The sequence below is a fragment of the Molossus molossus genome, unplaced genomic scaffold, assembly GCF_014108415.1.
Source record: "Molossus molossus isolate mMolMol1 unplaced genomic scaffold, mMolMol1.p scaffold_m16_p_7, whole genome shotgun sequence".
Lineage (NCBI taxonomy): Eukaryota > Metazoa > Chordata > Mammalia > Chiroptera > Molossidae > Molossus > Molossus molossus.
The window spans coordinates 65,755,872-65,782,013 of NW_023425401.1; the positions used below are offsets into that span (position 1 = coordinate 65,755,872).

General features: G+C 35.9%; 2 protein-coding genes across 3 annotated transcripts in view; one reads left to right on the forward strand and one right to left on the reverse strand.

Moving 5' to 3' along the window:
• The window catches only part of SUGCT (succinyl-CoA:glutarate-CoA transferase), a 1,135,530-nt gene that overhangs the window by 275,740 nt on the left and 833,648 nt on the right, over positions 1–26,142 (forward strand). The window lies entirely within an intron of this gene.
• Positions 15,157–15,417, reverse strand: LOC118620299 (cyclin-dependent kinases regulatory subunit 1-like). Its single transcript, XM_036247384.1, has one exon. It carries the CDS (start codon positions 15,415–15,417, stop codon positions 15,157–15,159), a length of 261 nt encoding a protein of 86 aa, XP_036103277.1.

The following is a 26,142-nucleotide window of genomic DNA, read 5'->3' on the forward strand; positions in this document are numbered from 1 at the left end:
TAATGAACTTAGTGAGAACCTCAGCGAACTTAATGAAGGCCTCAAGAGCATAAAAAAGGACCAGTCAGAAATGAAGGAGGCATTAAAGAATAATTTACACAGATTCCGTAGTAGAGTAGGTAAAGCCAAGAAGCAAATCATTGATTTGGAATATAAGGAAGCAAAAAACACCCAATGAGAACAGCAAAAAGAAAAAAGAATAAAAAAAAATGAGGATAGTGTAAGGAGCCTCTGGAACAACTTCAAGCGTGCCAACTTTCACATCTTGGGGGTGCCAGAAGGAGAAGAGGTAGAACAAGAAATCGAAAACCTATTTGAAACAATAATGGCAGAAAACTTTCCTAACTTGGTGAAGGAAACAGACATACACGTCCAGGAAGCACAGAGCGTCCCAAACAAGATGAACCCCAAGAGACCCACACCAAGACACATCATCATCAAAATGCAAAAGATTCAAGATAGAGAATCTTAAAAGCAGCAAGAGAAAAGCAGTTAGTTACCTACATGGGTATTTCCATAATACTGTCAGCTGATTTCTCAAAAGAAACTTTGCAGGCCAGAAGGGAGTGGCAAGAAATATTTAGAGTGATGAAAAGCAAGAACCTGCAACCAAGATTACTCGATCCTGCAAAGCTGTCATTTAGAATCAATGGCCATGTAAAGAGTTTCGCAGATAAGAAAAAGTTAAAGGAGTTCATCACCACCAAACTATTATATAAAATGTTGAAGGGTCTTTCTGAAGAAAAAGATAAAATATATGAACAAACAAAATGGCAATATCCATAGACAATAGAATCTACAAACAAAATGAACAGGCAGAACAGAAACATTCTCATAGATACAGAGAACATTTTGTTGATTGCCAGATGGGAGGGGTGTATGGAGAATGGGTGAAAAAGATGAAGGGATTAAGAAGAACAAATTGGTTGCCAGACTGACAAACCTCAAAGAGAAGGGGATTGGGGGGTGGGAAGAAATAAACCAAAGAACTTATATGCATAACCAATGGACACAGACAATAGTGTGGGAAAATGCGGGAGGTGGGTAGGAGTGGGGAGGAGGGGGTCATTGGGGGTAAAATGAGGAACATCTGTAATACATTCAACAATAAAGATTAAATAAATAAATAAATAAATAAATAAATAAATAAATAAATAAATAAATGTTTGCAATTTAGGAAGGGCATTTTAACGTGTTTGATTTCTCAATAGAATCCGATTTTTAGGATACCAACAAAGCACAGGTATCTTACCCCTCAAAGAGAGAGAACAGTAGAAAAGTCTAGTAAGTAGCAATTTTAAACTTCAACATGCTTTTAGGCTTGGTATCAATTTAGAAAACATAATTTTATTTTGTGCCTTTGTGTTTTTATGTTGAATGACAGAGTCAGTGTGAACTAGAAATATAGATTTGTGAGTCATGGTTATAAAGTGACTGAGTGGGTAAGAGTATACAAGGAGGAATGAAGGGCAGTACTTTTCTTTTCTGACTGCACAATGGATTCACTTAGGGAACTTTAATAAATCCTAACACCTGAGACTTATCTCCAGAGGTTCTCACTTTGTTGCTCTAGGGTGACCTGGCCTACAGTGAAAACAGATCCCAGTAAAGAATAAAGAGGATCACAGCATTTAAGGACAAGGTCAAAGTGGAAAGTAAGACAGGTAAACTGCTACAGAGTTGAAGGAAATAACACTTTTCGGGAGCATCAGGGGTAGCTGTATTGTATGAGCCTGATTCAGGTAATTGATAAGTTCAAAACCAACTAAACAACCAAAGTCTCATCACTACCAACTGAAGTATCCTTCCTGGGATGTATAAGGATGAAAATTACTACAATGTTAAAGATTCAGGTACTAACTGCATGGTAGATAAAGTAGTTTAGGAAAGGAGTTGGTATTTGCATTATATGCATCTGGCCTCAATGTGTGTGTGTTTCTCTCTGTGTGTGTTTGTAATCTTGTAATCTTTCTTTATTATAGTACTGTACTGCTATAAGTATTAGCAATGATTGCATCCAATGTAGGAAAAAAGTTGAAAGTGGAAGTTTATTTCTGGAAGCAATAATGTAGTGTTGTTTTTTTTTTTTTACTGTGATACAATTCATATACCATAGAATTCATCCTTTTATAATGTACAATTCAATTGATTTAATATATTACCAAGGTTATACAACTATTGCTACTATCTAATTCCAAAAAAAAGTAGTTTTGACCTATGTGATAGGATTGAATTTGCTCTGTAACATATGTAAATAGTTCTAGTTTTAAAAAAATTACAAGGCAAAAAAATAAAAAACAAAGAACAGAAATGCAACTCAGAAAATTGTTGGCTCTAAGATATTTACTGAAAGTATATTAACTTACTTAACAACACCAAAATCTCCCTTTTATTAAAAAAAATTATTTTAGTTTCATACAATGAAAAGCAGCATTGCCATAAATAGTACATCCAGAATAAAAAGAAATATAATGGAAATTAATAATATAAGATTTAACTAAAGCAAATATTTATCCTTAGTATGTGTCAGATCTCTACTCTTAAGTCCACTTACCTCCATCACTGCTGCCCCCATGCTGGTCCATCATCTTTTTCTTAGAATACTGCAGATGTTCATTTTTTCCTCCCTGCTTCCACTCTTGCCTCCCAAACATTAAAGACAGAATCCTTCACTTGGCTTTTCTATCTTGCTGATCTGTTTTGCTTCCCTGTCTCATCATCTCTCACCATTTCTCTCCTACTTTACTGAACTCCAGGTAAACTGCCTGCTTTCATTTCCTCAGATGAGTCACTTTGCTTTCAGTCTCTAAGGCTTTGTTCCAGAAATTATTTTTATTTTCATGAAACACTTTCCTCCTTCTCTCTTCACCTAGTAAACTACTCATCATTCAGATTTGTTTCTAATGTCACCTTCTAAGAAAGTCTTTATGACCACACTCCTATGTTTCCTATTCTTCCCTACTGAATCAATCACCTGTTATAAAGCTTTAGTATATATGTGTGCATTTATTTTTGTGATTATTTAATGTTTATTATCTGTGTCAATGTATCATAAATTCTATAAGAGCAAGGACTGGATCTGTTTTGCTTATAATTGTATTTACCTACACATAGAACATCGTCTGGAACATAGTAGGTTCTCAGTATATATTTTCTTGGGAAAAAAAAAGAATGAGTAAATAAATGGATCCATTGTCCTTAACTGGTCATATTCTGAGTTCCATATTCATACTTGTCTTATTCTGACTAAAATGTTTATCTTACATTCGGACTGATGCGATGAATACTTAGAGTTGTCATCTGTCATCTGCAGTTGCCTGAAGTTTAGACTTAAGGCTACATATCTATAGCTGAAGCTAGTACTGATTATAATTTACCACTACTCAGAACCAGGCAATTAAGAACTTGAAAGAAGTTCATTTTCCTGTAATGCATTGACTACCCAATTTAGTTGATTTTCAAAACCATCTGGAGACCTTTTAGAAATGCAAATGCCTGGATTTTAGGCTTACTGAATTGGAACTTGTGGGTGAGGCCTGGATGTCTATTTTTATTAAGGTCTCCAGGTATTTCACATCTAATGAAGGCAGCACTGGATTGCATAGTAGCATTGGGGCATCAAAGCTCCAGAAAACTCTGCAAAATGCTTCTTGTAACTATCTTCTCTCTTTGTTTTGGAGGTGAATTGGAGGATAGGGAAGGGGTAGAGTATTATTATGTATTTCTCTGGCTTTTGTGGGAAGAAAATGGCTTGCAAGTTGACTTCTTCCCAGAGAAAAAAATTCCCAGTTAAGCATGTAACAGTTTCTCTATTTCCCTTTTCCCACTATCACCTCTTCTGTTCTAACACTGACCCCCATGTCTATATTGCAGCAGCCTGGCATATAATTGTTTAACAATTTTATTCATATTTGTGCCTGGCCACTCATGGAATATTATAGTAGGCCACTGAGAGAAATGAGGAAGTTAAGATGAGGTAGGTCCAAGCCAAGAAATGACTCTGCAGCAGCTTTGATCTCTAAGAAGGGGACGGGGCAGGTATCAGTCCCAGTCATATTATTTAAGAGGTGTAGAAAGCTGAATCCAATCTGGGTTTAATATCTGAGATAACAGTTGTGTGCAGAAAATGGCAGTCGAAGGAGGGTGAGTATTGGATAGACGCCAGAGGGAATCAAGTAAGCCTGAGGATTATGATCCCAAAGGATCAGTTGCAGTAGGCTTTAGGCTCCTGTGGATTGTATGGGTCTTTATGTTGGGAATGGGCTAAGGTTTTTCTCTGGGAAGAAGTCAACCTCGAAGCCATTTTCTTCTCACAAAAGCCAGATGTCACCAGGAAAGAAACTGGTGACATCTAGCAGCATCTTTAGAGTGATGGCTGGATTAAGTGAGGTTCACGGTCGGGGGAACTGTAGTATGATACTGGACAGGTGATAGAAATTCAGTTGGAGGACACATAGTTTATGCAACACATGGTGGTGTTTGTACAACACAAAGTATTCCAGGTAAATTTGGAGTAGGAGAATATAACTTTTACTCTCCTGCCAGGGTTGATTCTCACTGCCATCCCAGAGCTGAACAGTGGAAAGCTATCTCGTCATATCTGCCTCCCTTTCCCCTCAGCTTAAATTGTAAAGGATACTTAGAAGAGGTAGATAGAAAGGAAGAAAATAAGAATGGTTTTTGCAAAAGCCAGGGAGGCATCAGTTTCAAGGATGAATGAGCTTCTTACCTCTTGGTACTTTCCCTGAATTCATTACTTTGGTTACTAAGTTGTCCAAATTAATAAACTCAGTGGTCAGTCTTGAATTCTCTTCGTCCACTTCCCCTATCGTTACATGGTATTGATTCTACCTCCTAAATATCCCTGAAATATCTCTCTTCTTCCTTTCCTTTAACTGTTCTCTCTGCTTCCTTGCTCTCCTTGATCTAATGCCTTCTCAGAGTTTTCTTTCTATACTGAAAATCTGAGTGTCATCATCCAGCTCAGAAGGCTTCAGTGGTTTCCTGGGACAAATATTGAATATTTGTTGAATATTATTGAATATTTCTTAGTATTTATATATACAGTTGATCCTCATAAATAGACTCTGTTGTGAATTTGCCTACTTGCTCAAATTTATTTGTAATCTCAAATTCAATACTCATGTGTGTTCATGGCCATTTGCAGCATTGCACAGAGCAGCAGTATCACCTGTCACAGGTGTTCCCAGCTCAGGACAAATAAGGCTTGTCTCAGCTCTCATACTGTAAACTAATGTTCTTTTGGTGGTCTATTTTTTTTTTTTTTATTCCTCACCTGAGGATATTTTTCCACTTATTATCAGGTAGAGTGGGAGGGAAGGATAGAGAGAGACAGAGAGAAATATTGATGTGATAGAGCTACATCGATTGGTTGCCTCCCACATGACCTGACCAGGGCAGGGGACAAAAAAAAAAAAAAAAAAAAAAAATCCAGGAATTCAGCTATGGAGTCAGATTAAGGCGAAGCATGATTTTCTGTGCACTTCAAGTTCCTAAAAGTAATAATAATAATAAAAAAACAGAGACAATGAATTCATTATAACTTGCCAAAATATTACACTTTGCTTTATAATATTACAAAGAAATCTCATCATGTGCCAGAGTTTCACTGAATTTAAATTTTACAAGATATTTTTAGTTATTAAAGACTTATGGTATAATTTTCTTAGTGCCTTCATTATCATTGCTCAGTCCAGAGTAACATTCAACATTGTGCTGATATTTGAAACAATTATTCAAAAGCTTCCATTTTATTTCCTGATATATAAGAAGAAGAGAATCTTCTGATATTTTTTCTCCCTATTTTAAAAAATTATATTCATGTCTGGCTGGGGTGGCTCAGTGGTTGAGTGTTGACCCATGCACGAAGAGATCACTGGTTTGATTGCCGGTCAGGGCACATACCCAGGTTGTGGGCCCGATCCCCAGTGGGGAGAATGCAGGAGGTGGCCAATCATTGTTCTCTCTCATAGATGTTTCTATCTCTCTCTCCCTCTCCCTTCCTCTCTCTCTAAAAGCAATAAAGGAAAAAAAAATCATATTCATAGGAAATTCTTTATAATTCTTTTAAATAGACAGGATGCATTAATTATTTGCTTGGGGTGTGAATATATGTGTGTTAAAAATAGCACAGGTTATGGCTCTGGCCAGTTTGGCTCAACGGTTGGAGCATTGGCCTGCGGACCAGAGAGTCCTGGGTTCAGTTCCTGCTGAGGGCACATACCTGGTTGCAGTTTGTCCCTAGCCCGGTGGGGTTATGTGGGTGGCAGCCACTCGGTATGTCTCTCTCACATTGATGTTTCTCTCTCCTTCCTGCTCTGTCTGAAGATAAATGCAAAAAAAAAAAAAAGTATAGGTTGAGGAGTACACTGTGTAATCTTTTTAATATGGATTATGCAACACATGCTTCAAATTAGACCCATGGCTATAAGTGTGTGTTTGACATGATCTTATTGTCATGAGGGTTTTTTGTTGTTGTTTTTATGTTTTGTTCTTGGATTTTTTTTTTTTTTTCTGATGCTCTTTATGCTTTCTTATAAGTCCAGTGAGTTGAAGAGCTGACAGATTCACATGTAGACAATCTTTGTAACATCATCTGTCAGGTCACTGTCTTTGTTATTAGTCGTCTGGAATTCTGAAGACTGACTGAGGCTGTAACACAAACATACTGCCAATATTAGACCCTGCATCTCTAATATTTAATGATCACAAAGCACTTTACAATTGATTGATAAAGATAGCTGTTGAAATATACTGAATGGTTAACTCTGTTTATATTTTTCTCTTATTTTCATGCCAAATGCATTAATCTTATTTTTTCTTTTGATTTCTTTATATATTATTTACCATTGTGTGGGAATACCCCCCATAGTTTTGCTTCTTCTGATTTTCCTGGTAAATATATATTCCTGAAGGCTATATATTTTTCTCAGCTGGAAAATACCACTGAATTTTTTTTCTATTAATCCTCACCCAAGGATATTTTTCCATTGATTTTTAGATAGAGTGGAAGGGAGGAAGGAAGAGAGAGAGAGAGAGAGAAACACCAATGTGAGAGAGACATATCAATTGGCTATATCCTACACAACCCCAAACGGGGTTGGAGATCAAATCTGCAACCCAGATATGTGCCCTTGACAGGGAATCGAACCCACAACCCTTCAGTCCTTGTGGTGACACTCTAACTACTGAGCCAAATTGGCCAGGATAAATTTTTTTTTAATTTTTATTTTATTTTATTCTTTAGACAGAGAGAAAGGGAAGAGAGAGAGAGAGAGAATCATGGATGAGAGAGAACATCCACTGGCAGCCTCTTGTATGCCCCCCTCTGGGGATCAGGCCCACAACCTGCGCATGTGCTCTGACTGAGAATCAAACCAACGACCTCTTGATGCATGGGTCAACACTCAACCACTGAGCCACATTGGCTGGGTGAAATGTTTTAATTTTAATATAATTATTATTTATGTCAATGGAAAAAATATATAAAATTATTCAGAAAAATACATCATATGTCTTTATAAATTTTGAAAGAGAAACCTAAAGATAACAGAGAATGGTTCTCTAAGAGAACAGAGTATTCCATAAAGAATTCTTGTTTATAAGAAAAGGCGATATTGGTCTAAAACACAGGAACAAATGTAATTATAAGGAACAGGTATATCCTTTTTTCTTATTTCCTCCCATGACTTAATAGCTCTTTATTTCTGTTGTGGAATATGTTATTTTATATATATGTGCCATAGTTTATCCACCTGTTGAGGAACATGTTGGGTGTATGGGGAGAGGGGTCCAGTTTAAGGTAATTATTAATAAAGATTCTATAAACACTGGGTTTTTGTTTGGATATTAGTTTTCAAATCAGTTGTAGAAATACCTAGGACTGCTATTGCTGGATGATGCTGAGACTATTTTTAGATTTTTAAGAAACTGCAAAACTGTCTTCTAAAGTGGCCATGCCATTTTGCATTCTCACCAGCAATAAATGAGAATTCCTATTGTTCCACCTCCTCTCTGGCATTTGGTGTTGTCAGTGTTTTGAATTTGGGTCATTTTTATAGGTGTGTAGTGATACCTCATTGTTGCTTTAACTTGCAATTCCTTAATGACAAATGACAAGTTTTTTATGTGATTATTTACCTTCTTTGTATTTTCTTTGATAAGATATCTGTTTAGATCTTTTCCCCATTTTCTTTTTTACTGTTGACAGTATTACAGAACAGGTATATTCTTGATCAAATAACTGCAAAAGATTCAATACAAGTAACGTACATACATTGTCCTCTAAGAATGCATAATCTCAAATCATATTTATTTTCATGAAAATGTGGTACAAATATATACAGACAGAGGATTATTAGGTTGCAAGACCAACTCTAAGAATCAAGACTTATACTGTATAAAAAATCATATCATGTAGTTTAATTGTATATTATAGCAATAATTATTACTAAACCATTTCAGAGCATTCATAGGTGAACATTACTATCAGCAAAGCTCAAAGAAGTAAAACTGATAGTAGAAATTTCTCGATATATCTTTTAAAGTAAAAATTAGAAAGCTACATTTTGTCTCCTTTTACTTTGTGTAGAGAAGTTAAATGATTCTAGAAATAAAATGTATTTAATTAGGTGGTTTTCCATTTACCTATAACAGAATAAGACATGTCAAATTTATATAAGTAAATTAACCCTAAAACTTTATAGATTTTTATCCCTAAAGAGCATTATTAGAATTTTAAATGACTTATATGTTAATAATACTCTCATAAGTGGAGGATATTTGTTTTGACATATAAAATTTTTCAGCAGAAGAGTATGTATTTCTGAAGAAGGAATATAATACACGAAAGTTCTTAAATTCAAATTAGGAAGACAGTGTTTTTGAACTTTATTCTGTCTATATATGTGTATTTCTGATTGTCCTTGATACTGGAAGTTGAGTGCAAGTTTATTTTTGTAAGTAACAGCAGAGATACACAGGTGATTTATCTACAACTGACTCATTCTGTTTGTGGCAAATCAATTTTGGAAAGTATTTTGGGGGGTTTTGACAACTCAGTTTTAGTAGAAATGAGTCAATGACAGGAGTAATGAAATCTGTGAGGATATTTCATATATTCTGTAGATAAGTATATGCAAGTTGAATTCATTATCATAGAGTTTACTCAGCTATTAAATGGTTATATTCATTTTTTTTAATGTCTGCAATTTTTTTCGCATATATACCTAGGACCCTTAATGCATCTGGGCAAATACAGAAATGTTCTGGTTAGTTATTTTTATTTAAAAAATTTTTCTTTATTGATTTTAGAGCGAGAAGAAGGGAGAGGGGGAGAGAGAGATAGAAACATCGATGAGAGATAACATTTATTGGCCGCCTCCTGCATGCTCCCCACTGGGGATTGGGCCCACAACCTGGGCATGTGTCCTGACCGGAAATTGAACCTGCGATCTCTTGGTGCATGGGTCTACGCTCAACCACCGAGCCACACTGGCTCGGCTGGTTAGTTATTTTTTATTTACTTTTTGCTTTGAAGTAAAACTTGAAGTTCTTAATGAAGCAACTGAGTTACATGGCACCATGCACAATACTCCTGTGTAGACACACATAAGGCAAGGTATTAATAAAGTGTGTCAGGCACGTCACTGAGCAAGTGCTCATATAGGATTGAGGAAAGGGGAATATTAATCTAGCCCTTGAGCAAAAGCTATTTCTGAAATGAAGGTGAGGAAAATCAACAACTACAATTTGAATTAATATTTATATGGTGCTTTTATGCATGTATGTTTCTGAATTAACCTCCAAATAGAGCTTTTGAGGTAGATGTTATCTTCATTTAAAAAATTAGGAAATTGAGGTTCAGAGATATTAATTGCCTTAACTCATAGATTATCAAGTGGTTTCACCCAATTCTTCTGGCTCCATATTCTTTACTTATTTTCTTATCAAGTAGAGACAGAGGGAAAGTATTGATCCAAATGAAGGGGATTGGCACAAATTTTTAGGGAGAAGCAGTGCTTGAAAGCCTTAAAGGAAATGTAAAAACTCTATGCATGGAACTAGGGACAGCAGAAATTTAATGAATGGCCCATGGACTGAATTCAGCCTACAGATGAATTTGGTAGGACTCACTTGGTATTTTTTTTTTTTTAAATGTCTGAATTTGAATGCCTTAGGTAGAAAAAGCATTTTCTAATTTTATCAGTCTCCACTAACCCTATTATTTCTATCTATGTGTACTCATGTATACTATCTGCTTGGATTCTATTCTTTTAATATGTAATCCAGAATTGAATGAACTACATGTGCAAGAACTTCGAGGAAAACATGAGGGTGAGCATAGAGAGCAATGTCATCTGGCCTGAGCATAGGTTTTCATCAATGGTACCATGGTGAGTAGTTGTTAAGGACCAAATTATGAATGATATTTTTTCCACTTTACTTTTATCCTCCAACTCTCTCATATCTTTCATGAAAATCTGATTTGTATAAGTTGGCCACAGACCAAGGGAGTGGGGTTAAAGAGTGATTTATGGGGCTGAGTCCTTAGAAGGGAGGTCCTGAAATTTCAAACTTGCAATTCCTTGAGAGATTACCAGTACACACAGTCACAAAAGTAATTCTTCTGAGCTTGGAGAAGGAATCATGGTGCAGTAGTGAGTAATCGAGTATTGCTGTGACCACTGAATGATGTTTGTATAGTACTCCCCCCTTGTGAGGATGGGTAGGGGAGATACATTCCAAGACCCCTATTAAGTGCCTTAAACTGTAGATAGTATTGAATCCTATATGTGCTATATTTTGCCTATACATATACACCTATGATAAAGTTTCTAAAGTAGTTACATTAAGAGATCAACAACAATAATAAAATAGAACCATTATAACAATGTGCTGTAATAAAAATTGTGGGAATGTCGCATTATTAAGTAAAATAAGAGTTACTTGAAAAGAAGCACTGTGACTTTGCGACTGTGATCTGATAACTGGGGTGGCTAGTAATTAACTTATGAGCCAGTCATGTATATAGCTTGGATACACTGGACAAAGAAATGATTCATATTCCTGGCATGATGGAGCAGGATGGTGTGAGATTTCATTACATTACTCAGAATAACATGCAATTTAAAATTTTTGAGTTGTTTATTTTTTGGAATTTTCCATTTAATATTTTGAGGCCATGGTTGAGGGTAACTGCAACCCTGGAAAGCGAAACTACAGATAAGGGAGTATACTGTAGTACACTTTTATAGGACAGTGGAAACATGGTGTTTTATCATTAATTTAAAAAAATTAATTAATTTTTGTTACAGATGTTTCCCCTTTCCCTCCCAGACACCCTCCTCCTTATCCCGCCAATCCCCCCTCTCCCACAAACATTGTTGTCTATGTCCATTGGTTATGCATATATGCATATAAGTTCTTTGGTTTATCTCATCCCTGCCCCTTGTCCCCCTCCTCTGAAGTTTGTCAGTCTGAACCATACTTCTTTCTGGGTCTCTGGGTCTATTTTGTTCATCAGCTTTTTTTGTTCATTATATTACACAAATAAGGGAGATCATGTGGTATTTGTCTTTCTCTGATTGGCTTATTTTGCTTAGCATAATGCTCTCCAGGTCCCTACATGTCATTTCAAAGGATAAGAGATCTTTCTTTCTTTCAGCTTTATAGTGGTCATTGTGTATATATACCACAACTTTTTTATCCACTCATCAATTGATGTATCCTTGGGCTGTTTCTAGATCTTAGCAATTGTCAATAGTGCTGCTATGAGCATAGGGGTACATATATTCTTTCTTATTGGTGTTTCAGGCTTGTTAGGGTATGGAGAAAAGGGGACTGTAGTACACTGCTGGTGGGAACACAGACTGGTGCAGCCACTATGGAAATTAATATGGTGTTTCCTCAAAAAATTAAAAATTGAACTGCCATTTGACCTAGTGGTCCCACTTCTAGGAATAAAATTTTTTAAGGGTCAGGGGAAGAGTAGAAAGGTGCAATCAGTTTGCTTTGGGTATGTATAAGATTGTTTCCTGGGATGCCTAATAAGGCCCTTTGGCCACTTTGGGGAGTGGTTGCTTCTTTTCTTCCAATGGATTTTTGAGTTTTTATTTCCCTACACTCTTAATAGAACTGATTAGTTCTTATTCTTTAGGTGTTTACCTATTAGCACAACTATCCCTCCTTTGAAAGATTGTCTCTGACCATCCTATCTAAAAAGTAAGTTAGTGCTACCATAATTATGTTCTTTAGTCTTTTATTAATTTCTATCTCAACATTCATCAATTTATAATTATTTTGTCTAGCTACATTTTTGTAGTAATATACCCCAGAATACCCTCAGGGAATGTAAATTCCTCAGTGACTATGAATTCAGAATCTAGTTCCATGAAAGAATGGATGTTCAAATAAATATTTGTAAATGAATAAATAAATGACTGGAATACAAATGAAGAAAAAAATACCATGAGTATTGATGAGAGAGTGTACCACAGATTCCTATGCCAGATGGGGGATGTGGAAGATGTTTCTCTAATGTGTATTGTAACAGAAATCCTGTGTACTAGCAACAGGGGAAGTCTCATAGATATTAGATTTAGATATCTGGTGAAAGTTTTACACTGCTAAAATAGAACACTGATTCTTTTAAAAATTATATAATTAATACATTTGCAGGTAAAAAACCTAAATGACAGAAAAAGCTATAAAAGGAAAGCAAAACTTTTCCTTTCCTATAATTCCAGTTTCAGTTAATCACTATTAATACATTCTTATATGTCTTTTGAGAAATTATATATCTATATGATTGTTTTGTTTATCTGTCTCTATCCAATTAACTAATTATATACTTGTTATTTAAACCATTGCAATTATAAAATTGCTATTTACAATTTTCATTTAATATGTCTTGGCTATCTTTTTATGTGAACACATAAATATATAACTCTTATTTTTTTCTAATTTTTTTTTTTCCTTTATTGATTTCAGAGAGAGAGGAAGTGAGAGGGAGATAGAGAAACATTGATGAGAGAGAACATCAACTGACCACCTCCTGCATGCCCCCTACTGGGAATTGGGCCCACAACCTGGGCATGTGTCCTGACCAGGAATCAAACTGGCGACCTCTGGGTGCATGGGTCGACGCTCAACCACTGAGCCACACTGGCTGAACTATAACTCTTTTTAAAAGTTGCATACTACTTATTATTGAAGTTTCATTTTATTAGCATTTTTCTCCTATCTTAAAAACTTTCTTTAGCAGATGTTTTAGAGCAAGTGTGCTGGATACAAATTCTCTTAGTTTCCATTCTTCTGAGAATGTTATTTCATTTCCATTGCTGAAGGGTATTTTCACTGGATATAGGATTCTGGGTTATAATGGGTTTTTTTGTTTTTTATCTTTCAACATGTTAAAATTTCTTGTTAATGTCTTCTGGCTGATGTGGTTTCTGATAAGAAATCCATAGTCATTTGAATTATTGCTCCCTTATAGGTAATGCATCATTTTTCTTTGGTACCCTCATTCATTCACTTTGTTCAGTTACAACTGTGAAGTTTTCAGTTTTTCTTTCTTAAAAAGTTTTTTTTAAGCACCATTTTTTTCTTCTATCTGAGACTCTTATGATGATATTAATGTTAAACCTATTGCTATTGTTACTGTTAATTTTTTAAAAATATTTTTTCTACTCTTTTGTTTATATTGGATAATTTCTAATGGTCTGTATTTAAGCTCACTGACTCTTCTCTGTCATGTACAGTCTGCTATTTTTTATTTTGGTTATTAAATTTTTTAGTTCTAAAATTTCCATTTGATATATATATAATTTTCATTTGATAAATTTCTGTTTGATATGTATATGATACTTTCTATTTTAATATTCTTTTGAAGAGTGTCATTATTTGAGCATTTTTATAACAACTGCTTTAAATACTTTGTAAGATAATTTCAATATTTGCACCATTTCACCTCAATGTATATTGAATGTCTTCCTTTGTGAGTTGAGATTTTTGTGGCTTATCATATGCTGAGTAATTTTGAATTATATCGTGGATATTTTGCATATAATGTTATCAGACTTTTGGTTATTTAAATCATATGGGGAATGTTGATATATTTGTTTTAGCAGAAATTTGACCTAGTTAGGTTCAGGCTGTGAGTTCAAACTGACTTCCATTGGCTCTGGTTCTAATGGCAGTTCAGTTTTAAAGTTTTTCATTGCTATATGAATTTGTCTTACATATACATCACCCAGTGGTCAATCAGGGACCTGGGCTGAGGTCTCTGTTAGTTAGATTTTCAAAGTCTTTGATACACTAATGAAGGTCAAATCCTCACATGTGTAGATAGAGGCTGAGTCCAGGAGTTCATAAACAATTTCATAGGATTGCTTTCCAGACCTTTTTTCTTCACTGCCTCCTCAGCTCTTTCTGGTTTCTTTAACCCCTCTTTATGATCCTCAGACCAGAAACTGTTGGGTGGCCCAACCAAGAGAGAAGAAATAAAAGCAAAGGTTTTGGTGTTCCACCAAGTAGACATAAAATTTTCTCTTCCTTATAGTTTTGGCTTCTACTTTTATATTACTAGCAACTTTCACTGCTACCACTCCACCACTTCCACCTCTCTTTGGCAGCTTTGCCTCTTGACTGGGGCATGAGACAATAACAACAACAGAAGAGAAAACAAGCCTGTGGAAAATTTCCTCATTCTTTTTGAGCTATAATTTCCTTTCCTGCTCCTTGAGCAATAATTAGAAGTTTATTGCTAGATCTCTCTGTGTCTGTACCACACTGCTCACTGGGGCTGTATTGAATATAGACCAGGGAGCACTGGAGGAAAACAAAATGGCAAACTCACTAGCAGTTTGATAACACTTTACCACCTGGTGTTACTTCCTGATTTATCTGCTGATATTTACTTACAGATTCAAATAGCTGCACCATGCATTCTGTCCAGGTTTTATGGTTATATTCATTGAGAGAGAAAGTTGGCTCGTGTTTAACTCACCTTATCAGTTGTTAGAACTTCATTCTATTCTTCATTGTTTATAATTGCCTATTTATAATGTAATGTTTTACTCTCAATTTGTTTTCTTTGTTCTTCTTACACACTTATCATTTTTTATATATTTTATTTTATTTTTCTTTAATTGGCCATCGGAACAGCAAGATGTGAGGTTTTGGTTCATGGATCATATAATGGACCCATCCCTTACTCTGTTGAACAGCAAGATTCCTCCATTCAGATTCAGACATCAAATGGGTTTTAGGGACCAACTTGGCTATGTTCTTGGGCAAAATAACATGCCGGTACTCGAACTCCTCATCGTTGTATTTGTCCGAATAGTAAATTTGTTTGTGCGAAATGATCGCTCTATGATAGTAAATAGTAACCATAAATTCACTAACCCATAACTTTTAGCCTAAGCTTTACTTTGAGGATTTTTCTCATTAAATCTTGTTTTCATTACAATGAAGGTTACCTAAATTGAATTATCACAAAGAACCCAAGAAACTCCTGAAATTATATTTTGACAGACAATAGTATTTTAAAGTTTTTAGGTGGCCATTGCCATATATTTTCAGTAGACTGTACAGTATCCTGTGTGCTGTAAAATGCATAATACAATGTCACCTAATACCCGTAAATACCTTTATATATGTTTTTTAACATTAACTTTCTTTTTTATTAATTAATTTTTGTTACAGATGTTTCTCCTTTCCCCCCCACTGATTTCCCCCTCTCCCTCCCTCCCTGCCCTGTCCCCAGCTTTGTTGTCCATGTCAATTGTACATACATACATGCATATAAGTTCTGTGGTTTATCTATCCCCCACCACCTCTTCTTATGGGGATTGTCAGTCTGTACCCCACTTCCACGTCTCTGGGTCTGCCCCATTCCTCAGACTGTTATGTTCATTATATTCCACCAATAAGTGAGATCATATGATACTTGTCTTTCTCTGTTTGGCTTGTTTCACTTAGGATGATACTTTCCAGGTCCCTCCATGCAGTCTCAAAGGATAAGAGATCTTTCTTTCTTACTGCTGTCTAGTACTCCATTGTGTATATGTACCACAGCTTTTTTATCTATTCGTCTACTGATGGACACTTGGGCTGTTTCCAGATCTTAGCTATTGTAAATAGTGCTGCTACAAACATGGGGGTACATATATTCTTTCTGATGGGTGTTTCAGGCTTCTTAGGGTATATTCCTAAAAGTGGGATCACTGGGTCAAATGGCAGTTCAATTTTTAATTTTTTGAGGTAACACGATATTGTTTTCCATAGTGGCTGCACCAGTCTGCATTCCCACCAGCAGTGTACTAGAGTCCCCTTTTCTCCACACCCTTGCCAACACTTGTTGTTTGATGATTTGTTGATGGAGGCCATTCTGACAGGTGTGAGGTGATACCTCATTGTTGTTTTAATTTGCATCTCATTGATGATTAGTGATGTTGAGCATTTCTTTATATGTCTCTTAGCCATTTGTATGTCCTGTTTGGAGAGGTGTCTATTTAGTTCCTCTGCCCATTTTGTAATTGAGTTGTTTTCCTTTTGTTGAGTTGTATGAGCACTCTATATATATTGGAAATGAGCCCCTTATCTGATATATCATTGGCATTTATGCTCTCCCATACAGTGGGTAGCCTTTCCGTTTTGATGATTGTATCTTTCACTTTTTAGTTTGATGTAGTCCCATTTGTTCATTTTCTCCTTTGTTTCTATTGCCTTAGGTGATGTATCAATACCGTTATATTTTTTATTTGTGAATATGTTGGTGTGAAAGAAGGTGATAGTTTGTTAGCACCTGGAATAAAAAGGTACAATATATAATAAAAATAAAAAGACATGCCCTAATTTGTATGGCTTAGTTGTTAGAGTACCGGCCTGCATACTGAAGGGTCAAGGGTTCAATTGCCAGTCAAGGTCATGTATCTGGGTTGCAGGTTAGATCCCCAGCCCTGGTCAGGGCACGTATGGGAGGCAACCAATTGATATGTCTCTATCAACCAATTGATAGGCAATCAATGTTTCTCTCTCTCTCTTTCTACCCCCCTCTCCTCCCTTCCATTCTCTCTAAAAATTAATGGAAAAAATATCGAGTGAGGATTAACAAAAAATAAAAGTACATCATACAGTATTTGTGTTGTCCAGGTTGTGTGGTTAAAGGATGACAAAAGGAGGGGGAATACAGGTGTGTAAACAAAAATTTATCATAAAAATTGAAGGGTGCTCCAATATATGTATACCTAGTCATTAATTTCTTGACGGCAAGGTCCATGATTATTTCTTCTTTTTTAACATTAAAATTATTATGCCCAGCTGGTATGACTCAGTGGTTGAACATTGACCCATGCACCAAGAGGTGGCCAGTTTGATTACCAATAGGGCATGTGCCCAAGTTGTGGGCCAAATCCCCAGTGAGGGGCAGGCAGGAAGAAGCCAATTGATGTTCTTTCATCAATGTTTCTATCTCTCTCTCCATTATTCTCTCTAAAATCAACAAAGAAAAAAATTTTTAAAATAATAAAATTAAACTTATTGCATGACATTGGTTAATAGGATCATATAAATTTCACATGTTCATTTTTATGATACATGATCTGTATATTGCATTGTGCTCCCACCATCCAAAATAAAATATTCTGTCATCATATATTTGGCCCTCTTTACTCTTTACCTCCTTCCCTCTGTTAACCACCATAATGTTGGCTGTGTCTATGAGTTTCAGTTTTATATCACACATATGAATGAAATTATATGGTTCTTGGCTTTTTCTGACTGAGTTATTTTGCTTAGCATAATATTCTCAGGTTTATCCATGTTGTCGCAAATGGCAGTATTTCATCTTTTCTTCTGGCTGAGTAGTATTCCATTGTGTATATGTACCATATCTTTTTTATCCATTTCTCTATTAAAGAACACTTTGGTTGTCTCCATGTCTTGGCCACTGTGAATAATGCTGCAATAATCATAGTGCATATATCTGCAAATAAATGTTTTCAAGTTTTTTGGATAGATGCCTAGAAGAGGGATTGATGGGTAATATGGTAACTCTATTCTTAATTTTTTGAGGAACTGCCATACTGTTCTCTATAGGGGCTATACCAGTTTACATTCCTACCAGCAGTGAATGAGGGTTAATTCTTCTCCACATACTCTCCAACACTTGTTATTATTTGCTTTGTTAATAATAGCCATTCTAACAGGTGTGAAGTGGTATCTCATTGTATTTTTATTATTATTATTATTTTTATTTATTAATTTGTTTTTTGGTACAGAAGTTTATCCTTTTTCCCCCATTGACACCTTTCTCCGATTTCCCCCTGCCCCCTCCCCAACTTCGTTGTCTGTGTTTATTGGTCATGCATATATGCATGTAAGTTCTGTGTTTTATTACTCCCCCCTAACCCCCCTCCTCTGAGGATTGTCAGTCTATACCCCACCTCTGTGACTCTGGGTTTATTTTGTTTATCAGTTTGTTTAGTTTACTATATTCCACAAATAAATAAGATCATGTGATATTTGTCTTTCTCAGCTTGGCTTGTTGGCACTTAGCATAATACTCTCCAGGTCCTTCCATGCTCTCTCAAAGGATAAGAGATCTTTCTTACAGCTGCAAGCTATCTCATTGTGTATATGTACCACAGCTTTTTTATCCACTCATCTACTGATGGACACATGGGTTGTTTCCAGATCTTAGCTATTTTAAATAGTGCTGCTATGAAAATAGGGATACATATATTCTTTCTAATTGGTGTTTCAGGCTTATTAGGGTATATTCCTAAAAGTGGGATCACTGGGTCAAATGGTAGTTCAATTTTTAACTTTTTGAGGTAACACCATAGTGTTTTTCCACAGTGGCTGTACAAGATGCATTCCCACCAGCAGTGTACTAGAGTCCCCTTTCTCCACACTCTCACCAACACTTGTTCAATAATTTGTTGATGGTGGCCATTCTGACAGATGTAAGGTGATACCTCATAGTTGTTTTAATTTGCATCTCTCTGATGATTAGTGATGTTGAGCATTTCTTCTTATGTCTCTTGGTCATTTGTATGTCCTTTTTGGAGAGGTGTATATTTAGGACCTCTGCCCATTTTTTAATTGGGTTCTTTGTCTTCCTTTTGTTGAGTTGTGTGAGCACTCTATATATTTTGGAAATTAACCCCTTATCTGATGCATCATTGGTGATTATGGTGTCCCATATAGTGAGATCCCTTACCATTTTGATGGTTGTTTCTTTTGCTGTGCAGAAGCTTTTTAGTTTGATGTAGTCCCATGTGTTCATTTTCCCCTTTGTTTCTCTTATCTTAGATGTTGTATCAGTGAAAATTCTATTGTGTATGATGTCTGAGATTTTGTTGCCTACTGTTTCTTCTAGAATTTTTAAGGATTCACGAGTTACATTTAATTATTTTATCCATTATGAGTTTATTCTCATGTTTGGTGTTAAGTTGGTGTTCTAGCTTCATTTTTTTTTTTTTTGCAAGTAGCTGTCCAATTTTCCCAACACCATTTATTGAAGAGACTGTCTTTATTCCACTGTATGCTCTTGCCACCTTTGTCAATTATTAATTGAGCATATTGTCTTGGGTCAATTTCTGGTTTCTTTAGTCTGTTCCATTGATCTATCTGCCTGTTCTTGTGGAAGTACCAGGCTGTTTCGATTACAGTGGCTTTGTAGTACAACCCTGAAATCTGGTAATGTGATCCCTCCTACTTTGTTCTTTGTTTTCAAGATTGCTGTGGCTATTTGGGGTCCTTTTTGGTTCCATATAACTTCTGGTGTGTTTGTTCTAGTTCTGTGAAGTATGTTGTTGGTATTTTGATGGGGATTGCATTGAATCTATAGATTGCTTTGGGTAGTATGGACATTTTAATGATGTTAATTCTTCCATTCCAGGAGCAAGTTATGTGCTTCCACTTTTTTATATCTTCTTCTGTTACTTTTTTCAATGACTTGCAGTTTTCTGTGAAGAGGTCCTTTACTTTTTTGGTTAAATTTATTCCTACCTATCTTAATGTTTTTGCTGAGATGGTAAATGAGATTGTTTTTTTTGTTTCTCTTTGTGTGATTTTATCATTGGTGTATAAGAATGCTGTTGATTTCTTGACGTTAATTTTGTAGCCTGTTATTTTGCCAAATTCATTTATTAAGTCTAATAGATTTTTTATGGAGTCTTTAGGGTTTTCTATGTTCAATATCATGTCATCTGTAAATAATGACAGTTTCACTTCCGCCTTTCCAATTTGGATTCCTTTTATTCTTTCTTCATGTCTAATTGTTGTGGTAAGAGTTCCATTACTATTTTAAATAAGAGTGGCGAAAGTGGGCAACCCAGTCTTGTTCTCATTCTTAGGGAGAAATATTTTAGGTTTTCCCCATTGAGTATGAAGTTGGCTGTAGGTTTTTCACATATGGTCTTTATTATGTTCAGGTATGATCTCTAAATTCTCACATTGCAGAGTGTTTTTATTAGAAATGGGTGCTGGATTTTGTCGAATATTTTTTAGCATTTATTGATATGATCATATGTCTTGTTTTTTTTCTACTGAGGAGATTTTATTTTTTTATGCTCTCTGTTTAATTAATTTATTTTTGTTACAGATGTTTCTCCTTTTTTCCCTCACTGATTTCCCCCTGCTCCTCCCTCCCTGCCTTGTCCCCAGCTTTGTTGTTCCATGTTCATTGTTCACGCACACATGCATATAAATTCTGTGATATATTTCTCCCCCACTACTCCCTCTTCTGGGGATTGTCAGTCTGTACTCCACTTCCACATCTCTGGGACTACACCATCCCTCAGACTGTTATGCTCATTATATTTCGCAAATAAGTGAGATCATATGATACTTGTCTTTCTCTGTTTGGCTTGTTTCACTTAGGATGATATTTTCCAGGTCCCTCCATGTAGTCTCAAAGGATAAGAGATCTTTCTTACAGCTGCATAGTATTCCATTGTGTACCACAGCTTTTTTATCCATTCGTCTACTGATGGACACTTGGGCTGTTTCCGGAGCTTAGCTTTCTAAATAGTGCTGCTACAAACATGGGGGTACATATATTCTTTCTGATTGGTGTTTCAGGTTTCTTAGGGTATATTCCTGGAAGTGGGATCACTGGGTTAAATGGCAGTTTATTTTTTAATTTCTTGAGGTAATACAATATTGTTTTTCATAGTGGCGGGACCAGTCTGCATTCCCACCAGTAGTGTACTAGAGTCCCCTTTTCTCCACACCCTCGTCAGCACTTGATGTTTGATGATTTGTTGATGGCGGCCATTCTGACAGGTGTGAGGTGATACCTCATTGTTGTTTTAATTTGCATCTTTCTGATGATTAGTGATGTTGAACATTTCTTCATATGCCTTTTAGCCATTTGTATGTCCTGTTTGGAGAGGTGTCTATTCAGTTCCTCTGCCCATTTTTTAATTGGGTTCTTTGTCTTCCTTTTGTTGAATTGTATGAACACTCTCTATATATTGGGAATTAACCCCTTATCTGATATATCATTGGCAATTATGCTCTCCCATACAGTGGGTAGCATTTTCATTTTCATGATTTTTTTTTTTTTTGCTGTGCAGAAGCTTTTGAGTTTGATGTAGTCCCATTTGTTCATTTTCTCTTTTGTTTCTGTTGCCTTAGGTGATGTGTCAGTGAAAATTCTGCTGCGTATGATATCTGAAATTTGTTGCCTACAGTTTCATCTAGAATTTTTATGGATTCATGAGTCACATTTAAGTCTTTTATCCATTTTGAGTTTATTCTTGTGTATGGTGTAAGTTGATGGTCTAGTTTAATTTTTTTGCAAGTAGCTGTCCAATTTCCCTAACACCATTTATTGAAGAGGCTGTGTTTACTCCACTGTATGCTCTTGCTACCTTTGTCAATTATTAATTGAGCATATTGCCATGGGTGATTTCTGGATTCTCTGTTCTGTTCCACCGGTTTACATGCCTGTTCTTGTGCCAGTACCAGGCTGTTTTGATTACAGGGTTTTTGTAGTATAACTCTGAAATCTGATAATGTGATCCCTCCTACTTCATTCTTCTTTTCAAGATTGCTGTGACTATTCAAGGTCTTTTTTGGTTCCATATGAACTTTTGATGTATTTGTTCTAGCTCTCTTTTTTATATCTTCCTCTATTTCATGTTTCAATGACCTGTAGTTTTCTGTAAATAGGTCCTTTATTTCTTTGCTTCAGTTTATTCCTACGTATATTATTATTATTTGCTAAAATAAATGGGATCGTTTTCTTAGTTTCCCTTTCTGTGAGTTCATCATTGGTGTATAAGAATGCAATCAGTTTCTTGACATTAATTTTGTATCATGTTACTTTTCCAAATTCTTTTATTGAGCCTAGTAAATTTTTGATGGAGTCTTTGGGGTTTTCTATGTATAGTATCATGTCATCTGCAAAAAATGACAGTTTCTCTTTCTCCTTTCCAATTTGGATCCCTTTTATTTTTTCTTCCTGTCTGATTGCTGTGGCTAAGACTTCCAGTACTATGTTAAATAAGAGTGGTGAAAGTGTGGGCATCCTTGCCTTGTTCCTGTTCTTAAGGAAAATACTTTTAGTTTTTGCCCATGGAGTATGATGTTGGCTGTAGGTCGTTCATATTTGGTCTTTATTATGTTGAGATATGATCCCTATATTCCCACATTGCTGAGCATTTTTATCAGAAATGGATGCTGGATTTTGTCAAATGCTTTTTCAGCGTCTATTGATATGATCACGTGATTTTTATTCTTCATTTTCTTTATGTGGTGTATCACATTTATTGATTTGCGAATATTGTGCCAGTGTTGCATCCCTGGGATGAATCCCACTTGGTCATGATGAATCATTTTTTTTTTTTATTTCTAGATCTGATTTGCTAGTTGTTTGTTCAGAGTTTGGCGTTTATATTCATTAGTGATATTGGCCTGTAGTTGTCTTTTATTTTAATATCTTTTTCTGGTTTTGTAATTAGCATTATGATGGCCTCATAAGACGAATTTGGAAGTCTTCTTTTTTCTTGAATTTTCTGAAATTGATTGAGGGGAGTGGGTGTTAGTTCTTTTTGGAATGTTCGGTAAAACTCCCCCGTGAAGCTATCTGGGCCTGGGCTTTTGTTTGCTGGGAGAGTCTTGATTGCATCTTCAATTTCCTTAGATGTTTTTGGTCTGTTCAAGTTTTCTATCTCTTCCCTGTCCAGTTTTGGAGACTATGTGTTTCTAGAAATTTGTCCATTTCGCTTAGATTGTTGAATTTGTTGCCATATAATTGTTCATAGTAGTTGTTAATGATCTTTTGTATTTCTGTGGTGTTAATTGTTAGTTCTCCTGTTTCATTTCTGATTTTGTGTATTTGGTTTCTCTCTCTTTGTTTTTTGGTGAGTCTAGCTAAGTGTCCATCAATCTTGTTTATCTTTTCGAAAAACCAGCTCTTTGTTTCATTTATCCTTTGAATTGTTTTTTTTTTGGACTCTATGTCATTTATTTCTGCTCTGATGTTTACTATTTCCTTCTTTGTACTTGCTCTGGGGTTTTCTTTTTGTTTTCTGTCTAGTTCTTTAGTTGTGAGGTTAGATAGTCTATTAGAGATTTTTCTTGTTTCTTGAGGTAGACCTATGGTGCTATGAACTTCCCTCTCAGAACTGCTTTCGCTGCATCCCATAGGTTTTGTGTTATTGTGTGTTCATTTTCCTTGGTTTCCAGGAAGTTTTTGATTTCTTCCTTGATCTCCTCGGTGACCCATTCATTGTTTAATAACATGCTATTTAGCCTCCATGTGTTCAAATGTCTTTGCGTGTTCTTGTTGCCATTGATTTTTAGTTTCATGCCATTGTGATCTGAGAAGATGCTTGATTTTATTTTAATCGTCCTGAACTTGTAGAGACTTAGTATGTGTCCTACCATGTGGTTTATTTTTGAGAATGTCCCATGTGAACTTGAGAAGAATGTGTATTCTGTAGTTTTGGGGTGTAATTCTCTGTAGATATCTATTAAATCCATTTGGTCTCATGCTTCATTTAGAGTCTCTGTTTCCTTCCTAATTTTTTGTCTAGAAGATCTATCCAATGATGTCAGTGGGGTGTTGAAGTTGCCTGCTATGATTATATTGCTATCGATTTCTCCTTTGAAGTCTTCCAGAAGATTTTTAATATATATTGGTGCTCCTATATTGGGTGCATATATGTTTACCAAGGTTATATCTTCCTGTTGCATAGAGCCTTTCAACAGTATGTAGTGGCCTTCTTTGTCTTTAGTTATGTCCTTCATTTTGAAATCTATTTTATCAGCTATGAATATTGCTATCCCAGTTTTTTTTTGTTTTTTGTTTGTTTGCTTGGAAGATTTTTTTTCCATCCCTTCACTTTCAACCTATGTGAGTGTTTTGTTGTGAGGTGGGTCTCTTGTAAATAACATATAGATGAGTCATGCTTTCTTATCCAGTTCGCTACTCTGTGTCTTTTTATGGGAGTATTCAATCCATTTACATTCAAGGTGATTATTGATATGTACTTATTTATTGCCATTTTTGTTTAGTGTGGTTTTATTTTTCTTCCTATTTCTCCTGCTAAATACAGCAGTCCTTTTAACATTTTTTATTGTGCTTGTTTGGGGCTAATGTATTCCCTTAACCTTTTTTTTTTTTTTGTCTGGGAAGCTCTTCATTTGACCTTCTATTTTAAATGATATCCTTGCTGGGTAGAGTAGTCTTGGATTCAGATCCTCGTTTTTCATGACCATGATTTGATTACCTCATGCCATTTCCTTCTGGCCTGTAGTGTTTCTGTTGAGAAGTCAGCTGAGAGCCTTATGGGGTTTCCTTTGAAGGTAACCTGTGGCTTCTCTCTTGCTGCTTTTAGGATTCTGTCTTTGTGTTTAATTTTTGGCACTTTGATTAACCTGTCTCTTGGTGTGAGCCTGTTTGGGTTCTTCTTACTTGGGGCTCTCTGTGCTTCTTGAACTTGAATGCCTTCTTCCTTCACCAAATTAGGGAAGTTTTTTGTCATTATTTCTTTAAATATATTCTCTAACTCTTGCTCATTTTCTTCTTCTTTGTGGACTCTTATGATGTGAATGTTATGTTTCTAGTTGTCCCACAGTTCTCTTAAGCTGTCTTCCTGCTTTTTAATTGTTTTTTTTGTTTGTTTGTTTGTTTGTTTGTTTTTTGAGTGGTTGATTTTTCTATTCTGTCTTCTAATTCGCTGATTCAGTTCTCCACTTCCTCTACTCTGCTGTTTAGACCTTTCAGTGTGTTCTTTATTTCTGATATGTCATTCTTCATTTCTTCTTGGTAGTTTTTAATTTCCAACTTGTTGATTTTCAACATTTCTATGTCTTTATTCATGGTGCTCAAGTCCTTACACATGCTGTTGTGCTTTCTTAAGTTCATGGCTCTGAATTCTAGTTCTTTTAATTTGCTTATCTGCAACCTATTTATCTCATCTCCAGTAGAGGTCTGTTATTCTTTCTTTTGGCTTTTCTTTCTGTGTTTTACCATTTTGGCTATCAAATTGGGCTTTGGAGCCTTCCTGCCAAATTTTTCCTGTGGGTTTTGGTGTTTTGCTGTTTGTCCTGGGTTTGGATCAGCCAGGGAAGACCCACGTTAAACACTGCTGTCAAGTCCTACTTTGTTGGTTAGAGTTGTTAGCCCAGGAATGGTACAGTTATCCTCTAGCTATTTGCCTGGAGGCTATCAATAGTGGTTACTTGAAGAGCCTTGGGTTCTCAGTTGGATGAAAATCTTCCTCAGGTGTTCAGCCTAGGTGGATTGCCTGAGGGTGGGGCAGATGCTGGTTGTTAATCAGCCTCAATTTGCATTTCAAGGTCACCTGGTGGGGTTGATTTTCCCAGGTAGGGGCTGCCACCTCTCCCCAGAGCCATTGGAAGGAGGAAGTTGACCACTGTCCTGTGTGGCCGCAACTCAGCCGAAGCTCTGAGAATCCTCCAAATCCTGAGTGTCCCCACACAGTTCCAGTCAAGTCCACCTTTCCTCTGCCAGAGCCTAAGGTGAGTGTGGCAATTTTAGCGTCTGTCCTGGCTCTGTGCTGTGGAACTTCTTGGGAGTTTAACTCGAGGGCGCTGCTCACAGCTAAGACTGCTGCTCTCCATGGGTTCCATTCC

Coding starts and splice junctions, on each gene's coding strand:
- LOC118620299 (XM_036247384.1), bottom strand. CDS start 15,417: ATGGTTACTATTTACTATCATAGAGCGATCATTTCGCACAAACAAATT.